Below are 20,001 nucleotides of genomic sequence, written 5' to 3' on the forward strand. Positions count from 1 at the left end.
GGCAGACCGTTTTTTCGATTTCTTTTCATAATTTGTCCCTATGGATTTATGAAATTGCATTCGCGTCCATTCGGGGTCGTGCGGAAGTGAATCGGAGCTGAAACGAATGGAACTCGGTTTTCGAATAATCCTCGTAGGAGGTAGTACACGACGTATGGAGCAAAAAATGAGGCGGCCGTATTTTTCAATTTCTTTTCATAATTTGCCCCTATGGATATATGAAATTGTATTCGCGTCCATTTGGGGTTGTCGGGAAGTGAATCGGAGCTGAAACGAATGGAACTTGATTTCCGAATAATCTTCGTAGGGGGTAGTACACGAGATTTGGAGCAAAATTGAGACGGCCCATTTTTTGGATTCCTTTTCATAATTTGTCCCTATGGATTTATGAAATTGCATTCGCGTCCATTTGGGTCGTCCGGAAGTGAATCGGAGATGAAACGAATGGAACTCGCTTTCCAAATAATCCTCGTAGGGGGTTGTACACGAGGTATGGAGCAAAAATTGAAGCGGCCCATTTTTTCGATTTCTTTTCATAATTTGTCCCTATGGATTTTTGATATTACATTCGCGTCCATTCGGGGTCGTGCGGAAGTGAATCGGAGCTGAAACGAATGGAACTCGGTTTCCGAATAATCCTCGTAGAGAGTACTACACGTGGTATTGAGCAAAAAATGAGGCGGCCTTTTTTTCAATTTCTTTTCATTATTTGTTCCTATAAATTTATGAAATTGCATTCGTGTTCATTCGGGGTCGTCCGGAAGTGAATCAGAGCTGAAACGAATGGAACTCGGTTTCCGAATAATCCTCGTAGTGGGTAGTACACGATGTACGGAGCAAAATTGAGGCGGCCTGTTTTTTGGATTTCTTTTCATAATTTGTCCCTATGGATTTATGAAATTGCATTCGCGTCCATTCGGGGTCGTGCGGAAGTGAATCAGAGCTGAAACGAATGGAACTCAGTTTCCGAATAATCCTTGTAGGGGGTAGTACACGAGGTATGGATCAAAAATTGAGGCGGGCCGTTTTTTCGATTTCTTTTCATAATTTGTCCCTATGGATTTATGAAATTGCATTCGCGTCCATTCGTGGTCGTGCAAAAGTGAATCGGAGCTGAAACGAATGGAACTCGGTTTCCGAATAATCCTCGTAGGAGGTAGTACACGAGGTATGGAGCAAAAAATGAGGCAGCCGTTTTTTTCAATTTCTTTTCATAATTTGTCCCTCGGGATTTATGAAATTGCATTCGCATCCATTTGGGGTCGTCCGGAAGTGAATCAAAGCTGAAACGAATGGAACTTGATTTCCGAATAATCCTCGTAGGGGGTAGTACACGATGTTTGGAGCAAAAATTGAGGCGGCCCTTTTTTTGGATTTCTTTTCATAATTTGTCCCTATGGATTTATGAAATTGCATTCGTGTCCAAGCGGGGCCGTCTCGAAGTGAATCGGAGATGAAACGAATAGAACTCGGTTTCCAAATAATCCTCGTAGGGGTTGTACACGAGGTATGTAGCAAAAATTGAAGCAGCCCATTTTTTGGATTTCTTTTCATAATTTGTCCCTATGGATTTATGAAACTGCATCCGCGTCCATTTGGGGTCTTCCGGAAGTGAATCGGTGCTGAAACGAATGGAACTCGGTTTCCGAATAATCCTCGTAGGGGTACACGAGGTATGGATCAAAAATTGAGGCAGACCATTTTTTTGATTTCTTTTCATAATTTGTCCCTATGGATTTATGAAATTGCATTCGCGTCCATTCGGGGTCGTCCCGAAGTGAATCGGAGCTGAAACGAATGGAACTCGGTTTCCAAATATATCTCGTAGGGGTAGTGCACGAGGTATGGAACAAAAAATGAGGCAGGCCGTTTTTTCGATTTCTTTTCATAATTTGTCCCTATGGATTTATGAAATTGCATTCGCGTCTATTCGGGGTCGTCCAGAAGTGAATCGGAGGTGAAACGAATGGAACTCGGTTCCCGAATAATTCTAGTAGGGGGTAGTACACGAAGTATGCAGCAAAAATTGAGGCGGCCCATTTTTTGGATTTCTTTTCATAATTTGTCCCAATGGATTTATGAAATTGCATCCGCGTCCATTCGGGGTCGTCCGGAAATGAATCAGAGCTGAAACGAATGAAACTCGGTTTCCTAATAATCCTCGTAGGGGGTTGTACACGAGGTATGGAGCAAAAATTGAAGCGGCCCGTTTTTTCGATTTCTTTTCATAATTTGTCCCTATGGATTTATTAAATTGCATTCGCGTCCATTCGGGGTCGTGCGGAAGTGAATCAGAGCTGAAACGAATGAAACTCGGTTTCCGAATAATCCTCGTAGGGGGTAGTACACGAGGTATGGAGCAAAAAATTAGGCGGCCATTTTTTTCTATTTCTTTTCATAATCTGTCCCTATGGATTTATGAAATTGTATTCGCATCCATTCGGGGTCATCCGGAAGTGAATCGGAGATGAAACGAATGTAACTCGGTTTCCGAATAATCCTCGTTGGGGGTTGTACACGAGGTATGTAGCGAAAAATTGAGGCGACCCATTTTTTGGAATTCTTTTTATAATTTGTCCCTATGGATTTATGAAATTGCATTCGCATCCATTTGCGGTCTTCCGGAAGTGAATCGGTGCTGAAACGAATGGAACTCGGTTTCCGAATAATCCTCGTAGGGGGTAGTACACGAGGTATGGATCAAAAATTGAGGCGGACCATTTTTTTGATTTCATTTCATAATTTGTCCCTATGGATTTATGAAATTGCATTCGCGTCCATTCGGGGTCGTCCGGATGTGAATCGGAGCTGAAATGAATGGAACTCGGTTTCCAAATATACCTCGTAGGGGTAATACACGAGGTATGGAACAAAAAAATGAGGCAGACCATTTTTTCGATTTCTTTTCATAATTTGTCCCTATGGATTTAAGAAATTGCATTCGCGTCCATTCGGGGTCGTGCGGAAGTGAATCGGAGCTGAAACGAATGGAACTCGGTTTCCGAATAGTCCTCGTAGGAGGTAGTACACGAGATATGGAGCAAAAAATGAGGCGACCGTTTTTTTTTCAATTTCTTTTCATAATTTTCCCCTACGGATTTATGAAATTGTATTCGCGTCCATTTGGGGTTGTCCGGAAGTGAATCGGAGCTGGAACGAATGGAACTTGATTTCCGAATAATCTTCGTAGGGGGTAGTACACGAGGTTTGGAGCAAAAATTGAGGCGACCCGTTTTTTGGATTCATTTTCATAATTTGTCCCTATGGATTTATGAAATTGCATTCGCGTCCATTCGGGGTCGTTCGGAAGTGAATCGGAGATGAAACGAATGGAACTCGGTTTCCGAATAGTCCTCGTAGGGGGTTGTACACGAGGTATGGTGCAGAAATTGAAGCGGCCCATTTTTTCAATTTCTTTTCATAATTTGTCCCTATGGATTTATGAAATTACATTCGAGTCCATTCGGGGTCGTGCGGAAGTGAATCGGAGCTGAGACGAATGAAACTCGGTTTCCGAATAATCCTCGTAGGGAGTATTACACGTGGTATTGAGCAAAAAATGAGGCGGCCTTTTTGTCAATTTCTTTTCATAATTTGTCCCTATAAATTTATGAAATTGCATTCGCGTCCATTCGGGGTCGTCCGGAAGTGAATCAGAGCTAAAACGAATGGAACTCGGTTTCTGAATAATCCTCGTAGGGGTTGTACAGGATGTACGGAGCAAAATTGAGGCGGCCCGTTTTTTGGATTTTTTTTCATAATTTGTCCCTATGGATTTATGAAATTGCATTCGCGTCCATTCGGGGTCGTGCGGAAGTCAATCAGAGCTGAAACGAATGGAACTTGATTTCCGAATAATCCTCGTAGGGGGTTGTACAAGAGGTACAGAGTAAAAATTGAGGTGGCCCGTTTTTTGGATTTCTTTTCATAATTTGTCCCTATGGATTTATGAAATTGCATTCGCGTCCATTCGGGGTCGTGCGGAAGTCAATCAGAGCTGAAACGAATGGAACTCGGTTTCCGAATAATCCTTGTAGGGGGTAGTACACGAGGTATGGATCAAAAATTGAGGCAGGCCGTTTTTTCAATTTCTTTTCATAATTTGTCCCTATGGATTTATGAAATTGCATTCGCGTCCATTCGTGGTCGTGCAAAAGTGAATCGGAGCAGAAACGAATGGAACTTGGTTTCCGAATAATCCTCGTAGGAGGTAGTACACGAGGTATGGAGCAAAAAATGAGGCGGCCGTTTTTTTTTAATTTCTTTTCATAATTTGTCCCTCTGGATTTATGAAATTTCATTCGCGTCCATTTGCGGTCGTCCGGAAGTGAATCGGAGCAGAAACGAATGACACTTGATTTCCTAATAATCCTCGTAGGGGGTAGTACACGAGGTTTGGAGCAAAAATTGAGGCGGCCAGTTTTTTGGATTTCTTTTCATAATTTATCCCTATGGATTTATGAAATTGCATTCGCGTCCATTCGGGGCCGTCAGGAAGTTAATCGGAGATGAAACGAATGGAACTCGGTTTCCAAATAATCCTCGTAGGGGTTGTACACGAGGTATGTAGCAAAAATTGAGGCGGCTCATTTTTTGGATTTCTTTTCATAATTTGTCCCTATGGATTTAGGAAATTGCATTCACGTCCATTTGGGGTCTTCCGGAAGTGAATCAGTGCTGAAACGAATGGAACTTGGTTTCCGAATAATCCTCGTAGGGGGTAGTACACGAGGTATGGATCAAAAATTGAGGCAGACCATTTTTTCGATTTCTTTTCATAATTTGTCCCTATGGATTTATGAAATTGCATTCGCGTCCATTCGGGGTCGTCCAGAATTGAATCGGAGCTGAAATGAATGGAACTCGGTTTCCAAATATATCTCGTAGGGGTAGTACACAAGGTATGGAACAAAAAATAAGGCAGGCCATTTTTTCGATTTCTTTTCATAATTTGTCCCTACGGATTTATGAAATTGGATTCGCGTCCATTCGGGGTCGTGCGGAAGTGAATCGGAGCTGAAACGAATGGAACTCGGTTTCCAAATAATCCTCGTAGGAGGTAGTACACGAGGTATGGAGCAAAAAATGAGGCGGCCGTTTTTTTCAATTTCTTTTCATAATTTGTCCCTGTGGATTTATGAAATTGCATTCGCGTCCATTTGGGGTCGTCCGAAAGTGAATCGGAGCTGAAACGAATGGAACTTGATTTTCGAATAATCCTCGTAGGGGGTAGTACACGAGGTTTGGAGCAAAAATTGAGGTGGCCTGTTTTTTGGATTCCTTTTCATAATTTGTCCCTATGGATTTATGAAATTGCATTCGCGTCCATTCGGGGTCGTTCGGAAGTGAATCGGAGATGAAACGAATGGAACTCGGTTTCCGAATAATCCTCGTAGGGGGTAGTACCCGAGGTATGGATCAAAAATTAAGGCGGGCCGTTTTTTCGATTTCTTTTCATAATTTGTCCCTATGGATTTATAAAATTGTATTCGCGTCCATTCGGGGTCGTGCGGAAGTGAATCGGAGCTGAAACGAATGGAACTCAGTTTCCGAATAATCCTCGTAGGAGGTAGTACACGAGGTATGGAGCAAAAAATGAGGCGGCCGTTTTTGTCAATTTCTTTTCATAATTTGTCCCTAGGGATTTATGAAATTGTATTCGCATCCATTCGGGGTCGTCCGGAAGTGAATCGGAGATGAAACGAATGTAACTCGATTTCCGAATAATCCTCGTAGGGGTTGTACACGAGGTATATAGAAAAAATTGAGGCGACCCGTTTTTTGGATTTCTTTTCATAATTTATCCCTATGGATTTATGAAATTGCATTCGCGTCCATTTGGGGTCTTCCGGAAGTGAATCGGTGTTGAAACGAATGGAACTCGGTTTCCGAATAATCCTCGTAGGGGGTAGTACACGAGGTATGGATCAAAAATTGAGGCAGACTATTTTTTCGATTTCTTTTCATAATTTGTCCCTAAGGATTTATGAAATTGCATTCGCGTCCATTCGGGGTCGTCCGGATGTGAATCGGAGCTGAAACGAATGGAACTCGGTTTCCAAATATACCTCGTAGGGGTAGTAGACGAGGTACGGAATAAAAAAATGAGGCAGGCCATTTTTTCGATTTCTTTTCATAATTTGTCCCTATGGATTTATGAAATTGCATTCGCGTTCATTCGGGGTCGTGCGGAAGTGAATTGGAGCTGAAACGAATGGAACTCGGTTTCCGAATAATCCTCGTAGAAGGTAGTACACGAGGTATGGAGGAAAAAATGAGGCGGCCGTTATTTTTCAATTTCTTTTCATAATTTTCCCCTATGGATTTATGAAATTGTATTCGCGTCCATTTGGGGTTGTCCGGAAGTGAATCGGAGCTGAAACGAATGGAACTTGATTTTCGAATAATCCTCGTAGGGGGTTGTACACGAGGTTTGGAGCAAAAATCGAGGCGGCTAGTTTTTCAGATTCCTTTTCATAATTTGTCCCTATGGATTTATGAAATTGCATTCGCGTCCATTCGGGGTCGTCCTGAAGTGAATCGGAGATGAAACGAATGGAACTCGGTTTCCGAATAATCCTCGTAGGGGGTTGTACACGAGGTATGTAGCAAAAATTGAAGTGGCCTGTTTTTCAGATTTGTTTTCATAATTTGTCCCTATGAATTTATGAAATTGCATTTGCGTCCATTTGGGGTCTTCCAGAAGTGAATCGGTGCTGAAACGAATGGAACTCGATTTCCGAATAATCCTCGTAGGGGGTAGTACACGAGGTATGGATCAAAAATTGAGGCGGACCATTTTTTCGATTTCTTTTCATAATTTGTCCCTATGGATTTATGAAATTGCATTCGCGTCCATTCGGGGTCGTCCGGAAGTGAATCGGAGCTGAAACGAATGGAACTCGGTTTCCAAATATACCTCGTAAGGGTAGTACACGAGGTATGGAACAAAAAATGAGGCAGGCCGTTTTTTCGATTTCTTTTCATAATTTGTCCCTATGGATTTATGAAATTGCATTCGCGTCTATTCGGGGTCGTCCAGAAGTGAATCGGAGTTGAAACGAATGGAACTCGGTTCCCGAATAATTCTCGTAGGGGGTAGTACACGAAGTATGCAGCAAAAATTGAGGCGGCCTATTTTTTGGATTTCTTTTCATAATTTGTCCCAATGGATTTATGAAATTGCATCCGCGTCCATTCGGGGTCGTCCGGAAATGAATCAGAGCTGAAACGAATGAAACTCGGTTTCCTAATAATCCTCGTAGGGGGTTGTACACGAGGTATGGAGCAAAAATTGAAGCGGCCCGTTTTTTCGATTTCTTTTCATAATTTGTCCCTATGGATTTATTAAATTGCATTCGCGTCCATTCGGGGTCGTGCGGAAGTGAATCGGAGCTGGAACGAATGGAACTCGGTTTCCGAGTAATCCTCGTAGGGAGTAGTACACGAGGTATTGAGCAATAAATGAGGCGGTCTTTTTTTTAATTTCTTTTCATAATTTGTCCCTATGGATTTATGAAATTGTATTCGCGTCCATTCGGGGTCGTCCGGAAGTGAATCGGAGCTGAAACGAATGGAACTCGGTTTCCGAATAATCCTCGTAGGGGGTTGTACACGAGGTACGGAGCAAAAATTGAGGTTGCCTGTTTTTTGGATTCCTTTTCATAATTTGTCCCTATGGATTTATGAAATTGCATTCGCGTCCATTCGGGGTCGTTCGGAAGTGAATCGGAGATGAAACGAATGGAACTCGGTTTCCGAATAATCCTCGTAGGGGTAGTACCCGAGGTATGGATCAAAAATTAAGGCGGGCCGTTTTTTCGATTTCTTTTCATAATTTGTCCCTATGGATTTATGAAATTGCATTCGCGTCCATTCGGGGTCGTGCGGAAGTGAATCGGAGCTGAAACGAATGGAACTCAGTTTCCGAATAATCCTCGTAGGAGGTAGTACACGAGGTATGGAGCAAAAAATGAGGCGGCCGTTTTTTGTCAATTTCTTTTCATAATTTGTCCCTAGGGATTTATGAAATTGTATTCGCATCCATTCGGGGTCGTCCGGAAGTGAATCGGAGCTGAAACGAATGGAACTCGGTTTCCGAATAATCCTCGTAGGGGGTTGTACACGAGGTACGGAGCAAAAATTGAGGTGGCCCATTTTTTGGATTTCTTTTCATAATTTGTCCCTATGGATTTATGAAATTGCATTCGCGTCCATTCGGGGTCGTGCGGAAGTGAATTATAGTTGAAACGAATGGAACACGGTTTCCGAATAATCCTCGTAGGGTTGAGGTGGAGGTAGCACTACTTGATTTCCACCCGGTGGTGCCTCTTGTTGATAAGTGTTTTGGGCATCAGTTTGTCTTCCTCCAGGTACCACTACCACCTCTTGGTTTCGCCCTTGATCTCCTTCCGGATTTTCTCCTTGACCTCGGCCGCGGCCCTGAGGCGTCTCGCGATCATAATTATGAATATCCATATGATTGTCATTATCTGTGTCGTTATCTCTTTCAGCTCGGTTGTATGTGCGAGTATCCCTGTAGCCACGATAGTTGTCGCGGCGGTACCCGTCTAAGTATCTACCTCAGCCTCTGCCTCTTCCCCTACACTGGGGTCTTGTCCAACGGTCACTTCTGTATCCTCGACCATACCGTTCCATCGATCCGCGAGGAGGAGCTCTCTCATGATCCCAATGCCGCTCCTGATTCTCATGGGGATTTAGGGGCACACGCATTGTACCACGGGGCATCACATCTCCGCGATCAGCCTCTCTATGCCATTCCAGCAATAACATCCTTCGATCATCATCTCCCAAGCGGATCCCCAAGCGATCCTTCAAAGCATCGAAACCTCGTTACACATTTACCGGCATGGATTCTGCTTGCCGACGTTACTCAAGAGTACGCCCGGACCGGTGTGTGTGAGTGATTACCCGGTTATCTGTCTGTAGCACCTCTCATCCATTAGTATCTTCATCAACAAGTTCAACGATCGGGGTTACATCGTTAGAGTAATTCAGACATCGCGGGGTTATCGGTATATGCCCGCCTTCAGTTCGACCGTGACCGGACAATGCATCTCTCTCATTCATGGGAGCTTTACCTGGTGCGTGGGCACAAAGATTGTGACGAAGTCCCCTTCTGGTCTTGCGCCGCTCCACGGTGCTTAGCCTTGAGTCGAATCCATTCAGAGCATCTCCCATGCGGTATAGTTGTCCCAGCAAATCAGCGTTACTGATCAGAACAGGCGGTTGACCCCCAACAACTGGAGTGGGGCGATCAGTCGTAGGCGGAACATAAGGCTCATGGCGGTCATAGCCATGATCAGACTCCTCTTCAGAACTTCCATCATAAAAACTTCCATCACGATATTGAGACATCTTTCCTCCTAGATGCAGATCTTGATTAGGACCCTCCTTCTAGTGCCAATTTATTGACGGAGGAATTTGGTAGCAATAAAGTTTGAGATTTGTAGCCGGAAATAAGATCTGTGACGATGGTTCTTCATCGGAAATTGTGAACAGTAATCATTGGATTTTATGAATAGTGTTTGGTGGTGATGATTATTGGTGGATGAGATTGCTTAGGGTTAGTGGTGGCTCCTTTGCGCTCTCATTTCTGATCCCTTACAGTTTGCATGCGTATCCCTATTTATAGGGAATCAAGCCAACGTAGTTCTTGGAGAACAAGAAACCTAACGGGCTTAGATTTCTTGTCCCGAGGCCCAGCAGGAAACCTACTGGAAACTGTCTTCTACTAGCTTTAGGAATGTCTGCCGATGAGGCCCAACCACAAAGGCCAAAGGCTCGTCCATGAATTCAAGACTTCACGGATAAGGCATCTCCCTGGCCAAGGATAACCCTCCGCTACCAGCTGTTTCTCTAATCCATGGACGCAGGTATAGTCGTGGTTCACCCCAAATATTGGACACATCCTTGTCCCCCGGATAAGGAGCCCCTATCACATTGCAGGACAAGTGATCCCAAGGTTTTGGATGCAAAGTGTAGGATACCTTGAAGTCTCCCAACTAGGATACCCGTTGACTACAGAGACAGAGCTCCCAAAGCACACACCAAAGTTCACCCCAAATCCCCAATGAGGACACTCACTGACTACAGGAGAATGCCTTACGTCCAGGCATACCCCTGGAGGTTTCTGACCACGGACACCACATTCCTGTGATTGCATTACAGGAAGAAGTTCTTCAATAGAGTACCTGCAACAAAAAGGTTAGTAATAATAATCTCCTTCTCCCTTGAATCATACAAAGAACACGTCCAAGTAACCATGCCAAAACCTTGTCCAAACTGTCCTTCTTCCTAGGGCGCGCCCTCATACCTTCCACAGGTTAAGGGGCCAGCTTATGATGAATTATTCAAAGTCTTCTGTCCACCTAAAGGGTGCGCCTCCCTAATTTCGTGAGGGCGCGCCTTCTGTGCCTGCAGAATATATTCATCCACCAATCTTTATAAACTAAGGACGCTCCCTCCTTTATTCAAAGGGCGCGCCTATTCCTTTAGCAGAAAGGAAACTTGACTTATCTTTTCCTTAATTTTAGGCATACATATCTCAATTTTGACCATTCTATCTGATTCTGACCTGAATAATGTTTATACCAATTTTCGGGCATAACAGATATCTAATCTAATCTAATACTTAGTATACTATTATTTTAAATATGAAACATTAAAAATTATATTGATAGTCCTTTAATCAATGGATTTTTATAACTCTAAATTTATAATTATATTCAACATAAAACACTTCAAGTAAATTAACATTCACAATATAATTATTCTAATACAAATAAAATTATAATCTATACTCACCAATGATCCGAGTTTATACAAAATAATAATACCGATCCAGGCTAAGGTGAAAATAAATTAAATATAATTAAGTATATTAAAGTCAAAATACTGAAAATTTGTATAATGGTCTCAGGTCAGAATAAAATAATACATAATATTCACACGGACTGAAAATATTATACTATTGAACTAGTATAAAATAAAATTACAATTAAAAGGTAATTCGTCGGTAGGTATAATGGTCTCGCGATAAAAGAAATTAATATACATTATGGATTTGGGTTTAAACAAAATTATATTATTGATTCGTGCTTAAAAAAGAACTAAAATTAATACTGTTTCTGACTAAAATAAAATAATAAATACTACAGGCGCGATTTAAAAAATTATAAGACAGAATAAAACACAACTAAAATTTTTAAAGATAATTCATTGATAGATATAATGACATTGAGTTAATACAAAATAATATATATAGTACTCATCCGAGATAAAACAAAATAATAATTAACCTGGGCTAAAATAAAATTAAAAAGACACTAAATATAGTTACTTGAATTCGGCTACAAATTTTCTTCAATTTCTATAATATCCATATTATTTTATAAAAAGGAAATGTCACCAATAATTTAAGTAATTTTAAATTAGTTTAAATATATAACCTATTTATTCTGACATGGTTATATTTTTAAGAAATTATTTAGTTGAGCCAATTTATGAATATATTTATTTTGAGATTTTTTTCAAAAATCCAAATTGAATTTTTTTAAAAAAATACAATGCAGCCTTTGGTGCAACATGAAATCCAAAATTTGCAAGCTCATATGTAATTTTGTGCTACATCCCAGCTGCCCCACATGCAACTTTTATCGTATTTTTGAAAATAAGTTTGAAAATATGGGTATTTTTGATAAATTTCCCTATGTTAAAACCTGATTTAACGGTTTTAATTATTTTAAAAAATTCTTTACCTATTTTCACATGCCTAATAATTGTAAATAGCTATTATAATAAAAGATATATTCGGACATACTTATTCTGGAATAAACAAATTTAAATAGTTAAATATTAAAACGAAATAATATAATAATATTTATTTAAAACAACCCTGCATTGCAAGGGTTTTAGGCTAGTACTATATTACTATATTATAATAGACGAAACATTGAAAGTTTGGATGGTCAGTTGGTCGGTCGGTCATTGTAATTCTAATTAATATTAAAGTCAAATTTCTCTACCAATTTAAATTCTAATTCTTATTGAACTCTGCATTATTATATTTGATATTAAATTCAAGTATTACAAATTTATATTGTAATTCATATTGATATCTATATTATTCTAATTGATACAAAAATTAACTTATCCTACTAATTTAATTCTGCTTTACTTAAATTTATAATTAATACCGAAGTCAAATTATTATACTAATTTAATTTTTATTTAATTAATTTTTATAATAACGTAAACGAGTTGGGGGTAGAAGGTTGTACCGGGGAAAGCCCGATACTTAACAGCGTCGTTCACGGGCTGTAACAATAGGGCTTGGTGAACATCCTCACATGATTCGCTGGGTCGCCGGTACCATCACACGCTTTAATGGTGGACATCTTGAACTTCCTTGAGATGTGGGCGTTCATGATCTCCTCAATGAATGGGGGGTTTGGAGGGCATCAAGTTATTTGGATCGGCTCTTTGGGTCGCAACCCTTTGTCTCGGCATCTGACCTTCCAAGTCTATAATGAGAGGAAAATCCTTTGGTCTTGTTGTTGGTTGGGGTCTCGACGCCTGGTGCATCTCCATATCACGCTTCAATCTTTGGATATCGGCTTCATGAGCCTTAACCCTCTCCTAAATATCTCGGGGAATCATCCTTTGGGTGCTTGGGGGCTGTTGAAAGCCTCTCGGTTGAGGTTCCTTGCTAGCACGCCTCCTCCTAGGGGTGGTTTCCTCGTCCGATGAATCTGAATCTCTTTCAGAGTGAGATCCAAAAAAGTCTTGTACTTTAGGGATTGGGGCCAAGCCACGAATATATTGGGCGTCCACTATTGTACTTCTCCTCGACACGAGAGGCCACTTCCTCCAACCTCAGGGTATAAAGGCATCCCGTAAAGGGGGATTAGTAGTCCCCAGGATCATGGCCGTTAAAAACTCGTACGATCATGGCCGTCAGGCCGGGAACTTAACGGTACCTACAATAGTTGAAACTGGGGGTTCGTCCCTATGAGCGGATCTAGAATTAGGGGATTCGTCCCTAGTAAAGGATCTTGGATTGGGGGAGTCTTCCCTTGAGTATGAGTTTCAGGTGCTCCCACAGAAGCTCCTCCTCTTAGGTTGGCATAGGTCGAGTGTGGTGGGATCTCTAGGTTGACGATAACATCTGCGACGAAATTAGATCATCAGTTTCATTGTTGTTTATGCTTCGTGTGTTCGCCATGGTTGATGTTGTCTTCACACAGATGACGTCAAATGTTGTGAAATAAAAACTAGGGTATTGTTTGTATTTATTGCTAGAGTTGTTGAGTTTCGAACTTTAATGGATGCGCTTGTGTTCAAGACTGCACGGTCCTCACAAGATGCCTACGTATCTCTATGTTGTAGATAATCAAGGCAAAAACGTCGTTTTAGGTTGAGGGGTAGAGCCATTTATATAGATGTTGAGTCCACGATTAGACTTAGGTTGGGAGACTTAGTAGTAAAGTCTCCAACTTATATGGTAAGTAAGACTCCTCTAGACGGTGAATTCTAGATCTTTTCTTGTAAGAGCATGTTTCCATGCTGGACAATGCTTTTGGTGTTGCAGTAGACCTCGTTTTTAGGTCATCTTGGCGGGTCTATCACGTAGCTGATTATAGGCCGTGGGCATAACGACCCACTTTGAGTGGTGGCAGTTAAAGTCTATTCGGACTATCAAGACTATCAGGACTAGTATTGGGTCATGATCGCGACGACGTACTTTGAACCGTGATTGTCACGACCTAATTTGGGTCGTGGTGTTCACAGATTTTGACCATTCAATTTTAAAATATAATTAATTCAGCATTAATTATGTTATGATGAATTAATTTTCGTTCATATCAGTTAGTTTGTTGGACTTGTTCGAACTTGCTCTAATAGTTATCTTTACTTTTTCATAGAAACACTAATTGTCTACAACCTTCTATATATTTCATATGATTTTGCTACATGTGTAACATGTTAGGGTGAGACAGTCGAGTTTTTTTATAAAAAAAAACTAGCAAAATTTATTATTTTCCGGAAGTTTTGGCCAAAATACAAACGAGATATGGTACCACAAGATGATCTCGTTTTGGACAGATCAAAATTTGAGATGGAGACATGTATGGAGGAACAAAGTTGGACAAGGATTGAGCATGGCTTAGTAGCTGTAGCGTCCGCATCCTTCTTTTATAAATCAAGAAATTGAAATTTTTAACGTAAGGCTGTGCTTTTTCTTAAAATAAAAAAAAAAATGTCTATTTAAATGGTGAATTAAGCATTTCCAGCTGCATAAGCTAAAAGAAAAGAATCTCTTCTTTTATCTTCTTCTTGTAAAAACAGGTTTACTTTATTTATGCGAAAACAAAGACAAAGGGAATCAGTGCTCTTCAAGGTTAAACGCTACATTTTGTTAAAAAAAATAGTGGGGCTAATTTCTTCAACGAAGCACTGATCCTTTAGACTTTGCGTTGTGTTCCCGAGATTTTTAAAAAAGAGAAGAGAATAGATAAGTGGAGAGAATACGAGAAAAAAAATAATAAAAGAAAATGAATTTTTCTGGTGCTCTTGTGTATATGTAGTTAAGGACAGAAAGAAAATAGAAAGAAAATATGTTTGTGAGAGAATTTTTTCAAATCTTCTTATATTTGGGGAATAAAGTTTCTGGAGAATATAGTACGAAAATTTCTCTCCCCATCATTTTTTTGCTCTCTCAAAAAACTCAGGAGCACGCCTGAAAGAAAATTTAAACGTTCTCTTATATTGTGTTTCAGAAATTTTTTTGGGAAAGAATTGATTTTTCCGGTTTGTTCCCCGAACAACTTTTTACGGAAGAAAGGAAAAGAAAACTGCATATTTAGGAAGAAGTTTTTTTTTATTTTTTTCTCCAAAATTATTCTTCTCACTTTTCGAAAGATTATGAGAGAAAGTAAAATTAGTTATTTTCTTTTCTATCCTAAATTCGGGAACACCGTGCAAATCCTAATTTTATGCAAGAAAAGAAAATTGCACAGCGTTAATAAAAGAACTTTTTTTTTGCCAGGGTTAATCAAAGAACTTGAATCTGGATATATTACAAGAAACACAAGTTATAAAATTCAGTAAATTGCAAAATATCAACTCGAAGTCTGTCAAATATCAAAGCAAAAACATAAAAAGAGAGTGATGGGTCATGGATGGGAAGAGGATAGGCCTGTGATTTTCATAATAAAGATTCGTGGAGATAATGATCATAGAGACGTGTGCCTCTGTTGATGCCTCGAGTCGATCGAGAGGCCCTGCATTACTCCCCTGTACTTGTCCTATGGTCCCAAAACTCCCAGTTGAGACCCCAGTTCACTCCCTGAATTCATCTATAAATAGCAGCCCAGAACACAGAGTTTCGAAACATATCACATTACAAAGTTCTCAGTTAACTCCATCATATAGCAGTTTATTTCTATACCAGCTTCCAGTCTCTCTCACTAAAATGTCGAGCTCCTGTGGCAACTGTGACTGCGCTGACAAGACTCAGTGCGTGTAAGTAAATTTAATCGAGATATCGATATGCATGCCTATTATCAAGCAATGTGTAATGACATGTAATGTGAATTGCAGGAAGAAGGGAAACAGCTTTGGCATTGATATCGTTGAGACCGAGAAAAGGTAAGTACTACTTCAAATTTCAGTCCTGTAAATCTAATGACTTATGCTTGTTGATTGAATTAACGAAATGAAACTGATTGTAAATGCAGCTCTGTAGAGACCATGGTGATGAACATGTCAGAGAACGATTGCAAGTGCGGTACAAGCTGCACCAACTGCACTTGCGGTTGCCATTAAGCCAAGCGCCCTAATATGGAACTAAACAACTATTAACTAACCTATGCATGCATAGCATGGGTTTGGTTAGTTGGTTGATCAGTTCCTGTGTTTCCTATGCTATCTTAAAAGTACAATAAAGAGTCATGTAACTCATCTCTGTGTGTCAGCTATGTAACTTATGATCAGTGAATGAATTGGAACTATTGATATTATCTTGCATACTACTACAATGAAGAACATAATGGTTATAACATTGCAGATTTTGAGTTTTGAACCAAATTTGTCAGGTCTTCTAGAAAGTGGAAGGCTGAAAGGATCCTGGCTTTGCTAGCCAGATCCTAATAATTTCATATACAGAGAATCGAGACTTCTAAATATCATATATATCATAATAATTTCTAAACAGAGAATCGAGACTTCTAAATATCATGACTTCGTTTTCCATTGAAGGATCCTGGCTTGCTAGCCATTAGAGGAATCCTGGATTTGCTAGTCACTAGAGTATTGTTTCAACTTCATTTGAGTCCTGGCTTTGCTAGCCATTAGAGGAATCCTGGATTTTCTTGCCATTAGAGGACTCTAGGATTTGCTTTCCATTAGACAGAGTACTCGGTCACTACAATGGAGTGACCTCTCAGCTTCAACAACCCATGAAAGGGCATAATTTCCAGGCACAATTTAGCAGTCCAAATTCCTAAATCAATCACATAAAGAGTACTTTGAGGCAGCTCTATCTCGGTGCAAATAGCAACTTGACTGTGCAAGCAAAGCTATTCAATTTCACCAACTTGACGAAGCAAGCTAATCTGTTCAGTAAGCTCGAGTACTCGTTCAATATGCACATTTCAGAAGTGAACTCTCAGCTTGTAATTAGCTCAAGTACTCACTCACTCCACTGCAGTTTTACTAACTCCACAATTTGGAGTGAGCTCTTGGCTTCTACAATATCACTCGACGCTATGCAAATGAAATATATCCTGTAACTTTTTAGTGAGAACTACTCGCTTCATTACATACTGCACCACTTCTTTTAACTCGCTAACTGTTAAATGCAAACTGTAATGGACTCTCCAGGTGGATATTGCCTTGTAAATTCAGTTTCCAAATTACTCAAACTAGGAACCACCCTGCAAACAAACCTCAGAAGCTGAACAAGCTCATCTAAAAAACCATTCTTTGACAAACTGTTTAGTATCAATGACTATTTCAACGGCCAACTCAACCCATTCTGAGTTCAGATATTTCAAAAACACGTTATACAAGAATGCAATATAAGAGTAGAAGAATTATTATAAGTATATGTTAGTTGAAAATATATTTATAGATGAACCAAGAAGTCTAAAGGGCCATCACAGGTTCATGAATCTGCCCTTAATGTTTGTGGTTTCACATGGACATTTCTTACAGTGCTGTTTAGTCTTTTAAGGGATTAATATACACTGTGATCATATGCAATGCTACCAAATCACAATGTCTATTATATCGTTCTCTTTTCCGATTGCTATTAAAATAATTAGAATCATCTACGTGTTTATTGATGAAACTATAGTCAGTTTGCAGAAGATTATAGGTTATTAGGTTAGTGTCTCCTTCAATTTTGCAGCATTCTTGTTCATCGCAACAAGTGAAATGTCAATACTCCTCAAATCTTGGGACCTTTTAGACCCTTGTGTTCTAACTCCCCCTTCTAGTCAGGAATTAGCTTTCTTAGGGAAAGGTTTAAACCAACACAGTAGCAGGGACCATTTTAGGCAATACAGTACCAGTGGCCTATTTAGGCTACAAATGCTACGTATATATGCAGCATTAAGTTCTACAGACAGACCAAATGTCATCGCAATTTTGAAGCTCTAACTCTTTCTAATGTGAGTTTATACAACATGCCTTACCAGTTCTCATGGCTTGTTCAGATGTCCAGAATTAGGGGGAAAAGGAATCATAAGAAGAAAACTAATAACACATTTCATTGCTTTTAAAGAACAAATTACATGGAAGATGACAAATACCATTTCCCCCAAAGACAAAGTAAATTTATGTAGTATAATACTCTTTGTACTATACCTGCAATCTCCTTTGCAGTATGCTCCCAAATTGATCTGCAACAACAATTCAAGAAACACGATATTCATTTCATCATCAGCAGGAACGATCATCCGTTTCCAAATAAAACTAATCATACTTTTCTCTCCAAGCATAAAGCAGAAAGAACACCCAAGAAAGCGCCAAGGCCATGTCCCCAACTACTAGCCTTAACCAATCCCCGCCAAGATCCTCGAGCAGTTTCCTATCAAAGTAAATTCTCCAGACAGCCGTAACAACATGTAAAAACACACACCCTCTTGCAAAAACACCTTGAAAATTCCTGTCCTTAACAAATGCCACCATAAACAGAAGAAATCCAATCCCAAACAAAAGCAAGCCCGAAAACGAGTCAGACGTTTGAACCAACAGCTGATCATGAGGTGTTGACCCCATTAACTTATTCGCAGTTTCTCTTCCATGACTAAATACAAATACCTCATTAGTATAAAACATCATTAAAACTCCACAAGTTATGGAAACCACAGAATGCAGTATACAAATAACGAAAAAGGTATATGATCCCATGATTACCACACTAAAGATCACAACTCGAACTCAAATGCACAATAAGCAATACAAGGCACTGATCAGAGCAACTATATATATGATTCCAAAACTGAATGATCAAGAAACAAGAAAACACTTTTAAACCTCAACTTGCAGAATATGAATTTTTCAAGTGCAAAGCGGGAATCTTTACAGCTTTAAAGTGCACTTAATACATTATTATAAGAACTAGAATACATAATACTCCACTTATTCTAATGTAGTAGATTACATAGAAAAATGTACGTACTTAAGGGAGTTATATGAATCGAGTTGCTTTTTAATGGCGGTTTCAAATTTTTTAAACAAATTCTGTAATTCGAAAAAAAACCTGCATTCAAATTAAATATTCATTTTGTGCTCATTTAAGTTAGGTGAGTGAGCATTAAGCCCTCTATTACAATGGTAGTAGATCCAAGAATTTAGCAAGAATAAAAAGAACATGAGGAGAATTGTTTGGGTTTTGAGGAAAGAATTAAGGAGAATTAAGGAAAGTATTGTGAGCCTTGTTGTGATTGCCGTTAGATGTGGGATATGTCTTTGCTTCTTTACATGTGTAATGTAATATACCTTGCCCATTAATTCGTAAATATTCGTAAATATTTTTAAGAAAAATGCTAAAATAACAAAAACGGTTTTCAAAATTGTTATAAGTTGTCAACGTGTTATTAGATTTTCATTCATAAATGAAATAGGTCTCTCGTGTATTAATATGAATTTCACTGATTTTAAGATGACACGTCTAATGTTGAAAATGTTTTTTGGAATTTTTTTTGAGTATGTAGTGTTTCTCTTTTTTTTAATATAATTTGTTCGGATAAAATTAAACGAAAACTGTTCTTCTATACTCACATTAACAAGATATCTATATTGAATAAAATTAATTTTCTGCATTCACATTAACAAGATCAATTAAAATATTTCATATTCAATTTTGTACTTCTAACATTAATATTTTCTTTAAGAGAGAGATTAACGTAATTAACAACCAAGTGAACAAAACAAACGTACAATAGGAGATCAAAGTTTACACATTACAACTATTTAGTATATCTTCATGTGATCATGTCCATCTTGTGCATTTAGAGTAGTTTATGATTTTAGTCAGCTGCCAATCTGAATTTTGTTGCAAGTGATTACTAGTAAATAACTTATTAATTACAAAGTAAACTTCTGAAATGAGTTCAGCGTTAGCTTCCAATAGATGGGCTGATGGGGTGCTAGGCTGCGCAAGAACTCAAATCAAGTTCAAGAGTGTCCTAAGATAAAGTCCAAGAGTATTTTAATAGATATCCTATATAAATCATAACATATAATATAATGACAAGTTAGTACACTGTTTATTTCAACAACAAGCCTTATATTCATACCATTTTATTATGATAATAATATCTTTGAAATACAAGTATGATGGGAAGAAAAAGAAGTGTGTAAAAAAAAGGGTACATCAATTTTTTATTATTAAAAATGAAATAAGACACTTCTACAATAACGTTAGAGCAAGTCCAATACATATTATATGATGTCCTAAATTAAATTTTA

At 39.1% G+C, this 20,001-nt stretch overlaps 2 protein-coding genes across 2 annotated transcripts; one reads left to right on the forward strand and one right to left on the reverse strand.

Moving 5' to 3' along the window:
- The first annotated feature begins 15,389 nt into the window (after positions 1-15,389).
- Positions 15,390-16,043, forward strand: LOC141697980 (metallothionein-like protein type 3). Its single transcript, XM_074502568.1, has 3 exons — positions 15,390-15,546; positions 15,625-15,672; positions 15,762-16,043. Exons 1-3 carry the CDS (start codon positions 15,497-15,499, stop codon positions 15,847-15,849), a joined length of 186 nt encoding a protein of 61 aa, XP_074358669.1. The 5' UTR covers positions 15,390-15,496; the 3' UTR covers positions 15,850-16,043.
- A 776-nt stretch (positions 16,044-16,819) lies between these two features.
- On the reverse strand, positions 16,820-18,878 carry LOC141697978 (uncharacterized). The gene is made up of 2 exons (XM_074502567.1): positions 17,893-18,878; positions 16,820-16,958 (listed from the first exon to the last, which is right to left on the reverse strand). The coding sequence occupies exon 1, from the start codon at positions 18,436-18,438 to the stop codon at positions 18,001-18,003; it is 438 nt and encodes a 145-aa protein (XP_074358668.1). The 5' UTR covers positions 18,439-18,878; the 3' UTR covers positions 16,820-16,958; positions 17,893-18,000.
- Positions 18,879-20,001: the final 1,123 nt, after the last annotated feature.

This window comes from Apium graveolens, chromosome 11, assembly GCF_009905375.1.
Source record: "Apium graveolens cultivar Ventura chromosome 11, ASM990537v1, whole genome shotgun sequence".
NCBI lineage: Eukaryota > Viridiplantae > Streptophyta > Magnoliopsida > Apiales > Apiaceae > Apium > Apium graveolens.

What these genes read in the sequence shown, in the direction of transcription:
- LOC141697980 (XM_074502568.1), top strand. Translation starts at nt 15,497, where the DNA reads ATGTCGAGCTCCTGTGGCAACTGTGACTGCGCTGACAAGACTCAGTGC. An exon ending in GCTGACAAGACTCAGTGCGT is followed by an intron (nt 15,547 to 15,624) that starts GTAAGTAAATTT and finishes TGTGAATTGCAG; the next exon opens with GAAGAAGGGAAACAGCTTTG. An exon ending in ATCGTTGAGACCGAGAAAAG is followed by an intron (nt 15,673 to 15,761) that starts GTAAGTACTACT and finishes TTGTAAATGCAG; the next exon opens with CTCTGTAGAGACCATGGTGA.
- LOC141697978 (XM_074502567.1), bottom strand. Translation starts at nt 18,438, where the DNA reads ATGGGATCATATACCTTTTTCGTTATTTGTATACTGCATTCTGTGGTT.